The sequence below is a fragment of the Lolium rigidum genome, chromosome 6 (genome assembly GCF_022539505.1).
Source record: "Lolium rigidum isolate FL_2022 chromosome 6, APGP_CSIRO_Lrig_0.1, whole genome shotgun sequence".
NCBI lineage: Eukaryota > Viridiplantae > Streptophyta > Magnoliopsida > Poales > Poaceae > Lolium > Lolium rigidum.
In genome coordinates, this window is record NC_061513.1 from 358377731 (window position 1) to 358388607 (window position 10877).

Here is a 10877-nt window from a genome sequence, read left to right on the forward strand (position 1 = left end):
AAAATAATACAATGCCCAACTTTCAAACAAAATGATGCCCTCGCATTTGCGAGGGCCATCTTGCTAGTTATTACAGCAAGAACTGCACACTGCACAGCCAAGATTAAAACTAAGATCGAATTGATGAACACTGCGAGTGACTAATTAAGGAGACATTCCTAGTGAACTAAGCGTCTTGGGGCTTTGATTAAGAGCTGACTAATTGAGTGAGAGACGAGCTAGGGAGCTAAGGCTGCTAAGCTAGCTAGCTAGCCAGCTTAATTAGCCGCCGTGGAGGACGACCCAGATGTCGGAGAAGGCCTGGAGGATGACGGGGTGGTGGCGCGGCGCGTTGAGGGAGAGGTACGACCGCAGCAGCCGCTCCAGCTCCGCCGCGCCGAACATCTGCCTGCTCACGACCATCTCCACCATCGACGCCCGGAAGTCGGCGTAGGGGTCCCGCGACCGCTGCACCACCGCGAACCCCCTGCGCACCTGCTCCTCCGCAGCCGACACCACCGGCCGGAACCCTTCCTTCACGCCGCACGTGTCGCAGCTGCTCGCGGCGCGTCGATGCTTGCGCCTCTGCCTCCTCGTCCCAGCCGCTACCGCCGGCGGTTTGGGCGCCACCGCGGCGGGGGACTTCTTCGTGGGTTTCTTCTTCTTGGTGTAGAACTCGGAGGAGTCCGAGGAGAAGGAGAAGCTTCGGGAGGAGGAGAAGAAGGCCTCCGCCTCCCCTTTCTTCGCGCCGCCACGGCCGCGCTCGTCGGCGTCGCTGCTGAAGACGTCGTCGCCGTCGGTGTCGGCGTCGTCGTCGTTCGAGCTGCTGAAGCCGTAGGGGTTGCTCGAGAGCAGCTTCTTGCTCTTGTCGCTGCCACCGAGGCGGTGGCGGTGGCGCGGATGGCAGTAGAGAGGGCTCTTCTCTTTTTCGTTTTTCTTGCTCTCCATCATCAGAGGGGACGCGTGCATAGAGAAGCGAGAGGGAACCAGAGGCTGCGCCGCCCCGACGCTGCCGGCCCGGCGGTGCACGCGGTCGAGGGCGTTGGAGAAGGACTCGGTGCGGCCGACGAGAATGGCGTAATCGCGGCGAGAGGAGGTGAGGAAGGAGTCCCTGTCCCTGGCCACGGCGGAGTCGGCGGCGAGGAGCGCGCGGCTGGAGGAGCAGGCGGAGCTCGGGGCCGGCTTTGACGCCGTCACCCCGTCCGCCGCCGAGCTCGCGGCTGCAGAGCACGACGACGAGGAGGTCGACGCGGTGTTGTTGTTGCAGGTCGAGCGGAGGAGCGAGCTCGGCCGGAACATCCGGGCCAACCGGTCCCGGAGCCGGCTACTGCTCCTGCTACCACCGCCCCCATGATCCATTGCTGGCTCAGTCGCTAATCACTTACGCCGGAGTGCCGGACACGTTGGTTCTTGAAGCAGGGAGCACTGGTGGCGAGGCACCAGTGTTATATATAGCCGTGGGAGATCGAGCCGGGCGAATGTTGTTTGAAATGGCTAGAGCGTACGAGCTGCAAGGTGGCCAGTAAGCTACGTGCGCTACGAGCCGGGCGTACAAAGTAGGGTCACGTGAATGCTCCATTATTTATTCAACGCATTTCTGTTGTGCAAGCATAAGCCGACGAATGTTTTCGCCTGTAAAAGCTTTTCCTAGTTAACGAGTCGCTGAAATGAAAATTTCGTTATGGGCTGTCTGACACTGGCACAAATTATTGTCATGCAAGCCATTTTTCTGCTCAATGGAGTAAATATTTTTAGCATTTAACCATATATATGTGTGTAATTTTGCATAACAAAATCTGAATATAATGACAACATCAATCAAATTTATAAATGTTTTAACATTGCAAAGTATAATAATAATCCAAATTATTAATAGAGTAGTTCAAATCTAATCTAAATAATTAAACAAATAATCGATGGTCCGGGATGAAAAGAATCGTTCAAGTCGCACATGTCATAAAAATAATTTGAGAGACTATTACCCATAGAGCTACTACCAACGGCATCCCACCGGTGCCTCCCAAATGGAGGCCGGCAACCGGAATAGCCATTTGTCGGCATTTCCTTCCGCGGTTTGGGGGGGGCAGTGGTCGCTGCCCCGCACCGGCACCCCCGCCCCCAAGAATGGACCCCCAATGAGAAAATGCAAAAAGGAAATAAATTAGATTTTAAATTAAACAAATTTCATTTAAATTTGAGGTTTTACATCAATTTGAACATAATTTAAAAGAAATTTAATCAAACTAAAATAACCTAGATCTAATGGTGCTCGTTGAAGGTGCTTCAGTCCAGGGAGGGGCCCTTGTCCGCCTCTTCGTCCCGGCCATCGTCGATGTCGTCCACATCCCAGAACGACACCAAGAATCCGTAGTTGGACTCATCGTCCATGTCGACCATGGCACTGATGTCCTGCGCCGACCACCACTAGGTGAACTCATATGCGGCCGGGACGATGTTCACGGAAAACGCCATCACCTTGGCGAGTCTAGGCTGTCCTCCGGGTTATTGACGGTACGCAGCGCCATCGAGCCAAGCATGTACTTGGCCACCTTCTTCTCTGCCTCCGAAGCCGGTGGAGGTGGCAACGCCTTCACCTTCTTTGCGTCAGGGCGAAGGAAGGTGACACGGCCACGAGGAGGCAACTCCGACTCCTCCTTTGGCCCCGACTTGACGGGGCAGAAGACGATGCCACACCCTTGGCGTGCCGGCAACACTGGCTCCAGCTATACAGGGTAGAAGCTCAGCGGTGGATGAGCGGCGATAACGCGACGTAGTGCGGACGCCGTGGTATCCTCTGCAGGGGAGAGCCAAGCCTGAAGCTGAGCTGGGCTAGCACGGTATCTACATTGCAGCCCCTCCACCGGTCTCGGTAGCCGAACCGGTTGTAGGGGGCGCAGTACGGGCCGATGGTGGCGACAAGGGCCACCTCACGCTCTGCCCCAAAAAAGCGGCCCTCATATAACTGGCTATTGGTGGCCCAGCTCGGGTCCTTCGGAATGAGCTTTCTCCGCCTCCGACACATATAGCCATTGTAGGCGTGGCTGTCTGGCAGCGGCGACACGACGTAGCCGCCGACAAAGATTTTCCATCCCGAGGGGAGACACTAATCCGGTAGGATGAGGAGCCCCACCTTGCACAGCGTGTGCGCCTCCCCGATTGTGAGGTGTGGGTGCGGTCTCCACCGCCGCTACCGTCAACCTCCCTGGAACTGCCCGCTTCATAGTTGTTGGCCATGGCGGCTAGAGTTTAGGTGGGAATGGATGGGGATGCTGGGTTATGGGGCCTAGACGGCGGCAAGGCGGTAGGTGATATGCCACTCTCCAATTACTCCCGCATTGGCGATTGCTCTCCCGCTTGGCTTTTTGTCACGGTGAGGAGCCGAGGTGCGAGCATCGCTTTGACTGCGGGCTGTGACTCTGCCAGGCGGGGCCCACGCATCATTTTAGATGTGCCAAGTGTTGCCGGTGCTCCCGTTTGAACCCGAGCCGCGGGGCTGGTTCCGGAGTTCTAGGCATTTTATCGGGCCGCCTGAGCGCCGACACGGTTTGGGGGGCACTCGTAGGGGAGCATTTTGCGCCTTAGCCCCTAAAGACCGTTTCGGGGGCCTTTGGGGGCTCCCGGTGGGGATTCCTTAATGCCTATCAATATCACTACAAAGTTGGGTATGTGTTCCTAAGTTTTAAATCTTTTGGTGCGTCTCAAAATATGCTTGGATTTTGGTCCATGTTTCTTGTAGGTTGTCACGTCTACCAACATTTTCATAAATAAACTTCAAGTCTAGATCCTTATCTTCCTCGATGATCATGATGTGGAGAATCACAGATGCCACCATGATCCTGTTGATGGATTTCTTATCCCAGAAACGAGCATGACCTCGAGAAATAGCAAACGAATATGTAAAACACCGAAAACTCTCTCAATATCCTTTCGGTATGGTTTTGGTCATAAAAGATTCCCTTTCTTGTTCATTGAGTTTCTGATGGTCGTCACAAACATGAAGGATAGATGTTGGCGACAAGATAATAGCCTAGTGTGTAGTCATGCTCATTGTCCCAATGAAGGCATCTCTACTAGAAAGGCTGGCAACAAGAAGAGACTACGGCAATGTATTGATATTATTGAGAGAACCCGAAAACCCCAAAGTAAACAATGTCCACTCCACTGTGCGTCAGAAGCCAGAGCTTCAAACATAATTTCAAGATCATGATGATAATTGTTGTATTGTCCAACCATGCCGCATGTCAATTCTTACGGCTCCTATAGATACAATCAATGCTCCCACACATACCTTGCCCACTTCTTGCTTCATTCATCTTTATCAATCTATAAGCCAAGTAATTTGTCTCTTTGTTTCCCACCTTCCCAAGGACATCTAAATCGTAAATCATGGTGGCCTTTGCTGTCCATAAGATTTTCCATGGAATTTGTCAGCCTCAACCAAATACTAAATTTATGTGTTCATTGCTCTATAAGGTTTGGTTGATGGGTTCGTTGCATGGAAAATAAAAAAATTCTACCGCAAAGACGAATAAATCCAAGATCCAATCTATGGAAAAACCAAGATCTAATCTATGAGATCGGAGCAACAAGAGAGAAGAGAGACTAACCCTCGAAGATCCAATGAACTTAGTGATCGAATGAACCATTAACATACCATACCAATTCCCTTTGTCACACGATACTTTACTGATCCGAGGTTTGATCATCGGTATCTCTATACCTAGTTCAACCTCGTTACCGACAATTACTCTTTACTCATACCTTGGTATGTCATCTCTTGTGGCCTTGTCAAATGCTTGCAAGCTAATTAGATGCCATTCCGCCGAGAGGGCCTAGAGCATATCTATCCGTCATTAGGATGGACAAATCCCACTCTTGATCCGTGTGCCTCAACTCACACTTTCCGAATACTCAATCACTGGTAGAAAAAAGGCCATCAGTCGCGGTGCGCAACTGCCATTGGTCGCGGTTGCGCAACCGCGACCAATTAAGCGCGACTAAAGGCCTCCCCTTTAGTCGCGGTTCCTTACGAACCGCGACTAAAGGCTCCTCCACGTGGGCGCCAGGGCGACCGTCGGGCGGAGGCCCTTTAGTCGCGGTTCTTCCGGCCGACCGCGACTAAAGGCCGCCGCAGGTTTAGGGTTTTAGGCCCCCCTAAACCTGCCCCCCCCTAAACCTGTTTTCTGTTTAATTTGTATTGTTTTATTTCTTTTTTGCTTTATTTGTAATTTTGAAGGAGTACGTTTCACATATTCTACGGTACTACATACATGCATGCATATGAATGTACAATTTCAAACAAATTTGAAATTAGAACCAAAAAGAATTCAAGAGGAATATACAATATATATTCAATATCATCGGATGACCATATACAAGTTTGAACAAGTTTCCATACATAATTTAATGCATGTATAGTTCTACGTCCTCTACGTAGTGTTGTCCTGTAGGATCGATGACTTCCCTCGCGAACCATCCAGCTAGTTCCTCCTGAAGTGGTCGGAAGCGAGCTTCGGACTAAGCGTCTTCCGGAGGTTATTCCTCTTGATGTTGAGCTCATCCGACCGGTCCCGCTCATTGGTGTATCTCCGGATCCTCTCACAAACATAGTATCCACATAAATTGGTCCCCGGTGGCTGAATATCCCCAGTCGTCCGCACCGCCCTTTTAAAATGTAGCTCTTTTTTGAATTCACCGACCTTTTCATCTACGAACCGTCTCCAAACCCTACGAGGCAAAGAAAATTAAATGAACAAGAGAGTTATTAATTAGTTACTTGATATTAGGAAATGATGAACGAAATAGGCCGATCGATATAGAGCGCAAATGAATGAAAATAATTACTTTTGCATCATTTTTCTCATGTCGGCCCAAAGCGCCGCATCCATATTCAGAGAGTCGTGGACGAGAACCGTGGAGGTGTGAATTTGAATTACCATCGGAATCCAGTGGAACCTGCGGACACGATACATGCACAGATCATGCATATATAACTCATCGATTAGCCACATACCATGCATGGAGAGTAAACAAAAGAGAATGTGCTCAAGACAGAAACACTCACCCAAAATGGTAAGGAAATAGAATATCACTTTTGAGTTGCTGTTTTCTAAGAAACCGAAACAGGTCTTCCTCCACGTCGGCGGGGTGGTGTTCTAACACATATGAATTAACGATGTGTGGGTCAATGAACCCAAGATCATTGATGTTCCTTATTTGCATTTCCCGCTTCTTCATTTTGCATAATAGCGTAGACAACAAGATAGTTAGGACAATATATAGTGCAGGCAATGAACGAGATGGGGTAGAAATTAATAAATCACTTACAGAACGTAGCAACTGATGATAGATTTGTCGAGGTCGCGCAGATTGAACAGCTGGAACAATTCACTCCGATGAATTGTTATATAGTAATGTTTGAAGTGATGCTCAACTCTAACTTCCGCATAAATATAGTCTTTGGCGTTTTTAAGTCTTATGTAACTCTTGTACCAATTTAGCAGACCTTTCATTTGTCGAGGTAGATCCTCTTCCTCGCGCAGGCTCGACGAGAGGGCCATTCTTCACATATGTAAAAACTACGTCCTTCATTGGCGCCTCATCAAGGCCTAACGAGTGCACGAAGAGTGATACCTAAGTCGGCCGCTTGTTCTCTCGGCACTCGTTACGGTCAATCCATGTGCTGCCGCAGCTGCTATGATATCGGGGGCATCCGGACCGGCGGCTTGCACTATGAGCGGGGCGATCGATTGTTTACTTTGTTCCCCGAGCTGGGCAACTTCTTTCCCCTTTCTAATTTTTTCTCGGCCTCCTCCAAGGCTTTCTTCTCCTCGCTTCTCCGCCAAATCTTGGTTCCTCTTGAACGCGAGTGCTTGCCTACGAAGTTCATGTGCATAGTCGTCGTGCGGATTCTTTGCGGCTTGGGACGGTGTGTTCAAAAATGACTTAGCCCACTTCTTTTGCTCATCAGAAAATACTGGCTTGGCCTCGCCCTCTATTTTCTTCTTGCAGCTCGCCTTCCATTTCTCTAAATCAGCAGCCGCGCCCGCCTCGACTTCCTCGGCACTACTTTCCCAAGGCCTCCTGGGGAGAGGCTTCAGTGATGGCTCCGGTACCTTTGTTTTCTTAGGTACGTAAGGGTCCGGGTTAATAATCCAGGACTGCTGCTTCCGCTTCTTCGCCGGAGGTGGATTGGGGGCGGCGGCTCGCTACCCGCCCGGGGCGGACTGGGGGCGGCGTCTGCTTACCCGCCGGAGGTGAATTGGGGGGCGGCGTCGGCTGACGTGAAGGAGGTGTAGGTGAACCACCACCACCACCACCGCCGCCGCCACCACCACCGGAGGGGGGTGGACTTGTTTGCCTTGGCGCCTCGTCTGGAAACTTGATAAACTTCTTTTTCCATAGAATGAACTGGCGCTTGACACCTCCAAGTCTTCTCTCCCTTCGGGTGTAGCAATGTCAATCTCCAGTTCCTCAAACCCTTGGACTATTTCCTCCACCGTGACACGAGCATAGCCATCTGGAATGGGGTTGTTGTGGTGGAGTTCTCCAGGCTCACATGGCAAATCACTGCCGATGGCTACCTTCATGGACTTGTTCCCCATTGGATAATGCAGATGACATGCTTTGATCTCCTTTACATCATCCACGGGGTAGCGAGGAGGCTCCGGTGCAGTAATTTCGACCGCCGTTGCATTATCAGTAGCCGGCGGGTTCTCCGTGGAAGCCACGCTGCTTCTCATCCGCGGCTGGCTTCCGAGATCCGCTGGATGATCTTCATTCGCCCCAGCTGCCGATCTTTCTTGTACTAGTATATTCAAGGTTTTCTTCATCGTATCGACTTCCGATACCAACTTCGCCATAACATTTGCATCCCGATCCATCTTTCTCTTACGGCTTCTGTAAGCGTACGGGTCATCGTTCTGGGAGAACCCTACTTTCCACGGAATGTCCCCGGACATGCCTCGTACACGTCCTCCGTGTTCAGGATTCCCGAGGGCTCTTGTCGCCGCGTCGTTCTCTCCGTTGAACTTGATCTTCCCCTCTTGAGCATCCCTCATTGCCTCAATAAGCTTTTCGGTGGGTTTAATTATTTTGCCCCGATAAACACACTCCCCGTCTCCGGGTTCAGCGATCCCCCATGCCCGTACCACCAGCTTTTGGCCCTTGGGTCCCATCCCTCCGTACTCGGACGGATTCCTCGCGTCCTCAACTCGTTCTCCATCTTCTCCCACTTAGGCTCCCAAAAGCGATACCCTCCTGGCCCCATAATATGATTGTACTCCTTCTTAGCCGCATTTTCCTTATTTTTTTCGATATTTCAATGAAATGCTCCGATTTCTTCTGCTTCACAAAATCTAGCCAATCATGTTCAAGTCTCTCATATTGTCCTTTGAAATCCGGATTCTTGTTCTGGTTGACATAGTCACGGGCTAGATTTTTCTTGAATTTCCTGAATGTATCGGCCATCTTACCAAGAGCGAAATGTTTGATTAGCTTCCTCCTCTTCTTGTTTTCCTCAATCTTGTTACCCTCCTCATCGAATTTGTGGTATTCCGGAGGTAGGATGAAATGTTCCATAAGCTTTTTAAAGCAATCCTTCTTAGTTCTCTTGTCGACAAAAGTGAAACCAAGACGTGCCTTCTTTGGCTCATGCCACTCCCGGAGGGTGATCGAGACGTTGTCTCTAACAACGGCTCCGCATTGGTTGATAAACTTGGTGGCGTGCTTCTTGGGCTCCAGCTGCCCGCCGGTTGCACGATCGACAACCTCGATGGTATATGTTTCTCGCTTGTTTGAGCGTCTTGGTTGCGCCACGCTTTGACGATGACGTACTCGATTTTTTCGACGATCCGGCCGAGGGCTAAAATAAGAAAGAGAGTCGCGCGTGTTACTACACACATATTTATTCAAATCAGTAAGTTTGTATCACCAGAGGCAAAATGTATATATATATATACCTCGGCGCCGGAGTTGGTTGCTACTTGCAATTCAAGATCGTCGTTTATCGACGTTCCTTCCCCATCATCTTGCCGACGGCCTTCGTCTTGACCGTCAAGATTCGGATAAGAAGAAATATCCTCTTCATCTTGTTCGGTCGGCACATATGGAATATCGCCGTTTATGATGCCGAACATATGGTCTTCAGCGTCCAGATCATAGTTGTCCAGAATCGGGTCAGCTCTATCGTCCGCCATATGTCAGTCCTGAAAACATGTAGTAAAAACTAATTAATTAAGTGAAGAAGGGGGCGGTGGAGGTGGCGAAAGGGCGGTGGCAAAAGGAGAGAGGGCGGTGGCGCGGCGGTGGCGAAAGGGCGGTGGCAAAAGGAGAGAGGGCGGTGGCGCGGCGGTGGCGAAAGGGTCGAGGAAGGGGTGGGCCGGAGAGGGTGTCGTCGCGGAAGAGCGCTGCCGGCCCCCTCCGTATACGCGCGCGCGGTGGTTAAGTCAAATTTTGTTCTTCACATAATTTACTTTGGATATTTACGCGGTGGTCGGTGGCGGTGGCGGTGGAAATTTTTTGTTAATTCAAAATTCAAAAAAAAATTGTCCACTTAAAATTTTGTTAAGTCAAAATTATCAAGTTTTATGTTTTTTTTGTTAACTATATATAGTTACTAATTAATTCATTAATTATAATTACAAAGTTTTAAGTTTTTTTATTAAGTATAGTTAAAATTAAAAATAACAAACAAAACATTAAAAAAAAGAAAAAAAATCCGGCTGTCGGCGGCCCCTCTCTCTCCTTCTCTGCCTCTCCCTCGATCTCTCTCTCTCGGCCGGGGCCGGCGGCGCATCGGCGACGGCGACGGCGCGGCGGCACTGATGAAATATGCGGCGGCGCGCGTGCGGCGGCGGCGCGTGGTCGAAGAATGGGGCGGCGGCGCGTGCGGCGGCGCGTGCGGGTCGAGCGGCGGTCATCGGCCGGAATCGCGCGCGCGTCATCGGAATCACGTACACGTTCGGCGGCTCGGGCGCGGCGGGGCGGGGCGGCGGCGTCGTTGGCGTCGTCGACGAACACGGGCGGGGCGGCGGCGTCGTTGGCGCGCGGCGGGGCAGAGCTTCGCGCTGCAGATCGGCGGAGAAGATGAGAGAATGCGCGCCCAGCGGTTCGGCGCGTGGTTTTATACCAAACGGCCTTTGGTCGCGGTTGGTGTGGCCAACCGCGACTAAAGGCCCTTTAGTCGCGGTTGGCCACACCAACCGCGACCGAAACCCAATTTTCGCCCGCTTTTGCGGTTCCCGCGGAAATGAGCTTTAGTCGCGGTTGGCCAGGCCAACCGCGACTAAAGGCCTTTTTTCGAAATTATTTCCATTTGTAAATATTATAAATACAAAATAATATATCAAAAAATTCAGAAAAATAAAACTAATTCATTTCAAAATCTTAAAAATACAAATAATATATCATAAAATAAAGAAAAATAAAACTAAATCAATTCAAAAACTTAAAAATACAAATAATATATCAAAAAATTCAGAAAAATAAAACTAATTCAATTAAAAATCTTAAAAATACAAATAATATATCAGAAAAATCAGAAAAATAAAACTAATTCATTTCTAAATGTGAAAAATACAAATAATATATCAAAAAATTCAGAAAAATAAAACTAATTCAATTAAAAATCTTAAAAATACAAATAATATATCAAAAAATAAAGAAAAATAAAACTAATTCAATTCAAAATCTTAAAAATACAAATAATATATCAATAAATTCAGAAAAATAAAAATAATTCAATTAAAAATCTTAAAAATTCAAATAATATATCAGAAAAATCATAAAAATAAAACTAATTCATTTAAAGTTCTTCCCGCCATTTCTCACTACATATTTTTTTTCCCGTGCGACGTGTAGCCACCGCTTCCACCCCCTCTTCCCGCCACTTTCTTCCC

The 10877-nt window shown here is 49.2% G+C and overlaps 1 protein-coding gene across 1 annotated transcript; it reads right to left on the reverse strand.

Annotated features, from left to right (window-relative positions):
• Positions 1-261: 261 nt before the first annotated feature.
• Positions 262-1338, reverse strand: LOC124660090. Its single transcript, XM_047197881.1, has one exon. It carries the CDS (start codon positions 1336-1338, stop codon positions 262-264), a length of 1077 nt encoding a protein of 358 aa, XP_047053837.1.
• Between the last annotated feature and the right edge of the window lie 9539 nt (positions 1339-10877).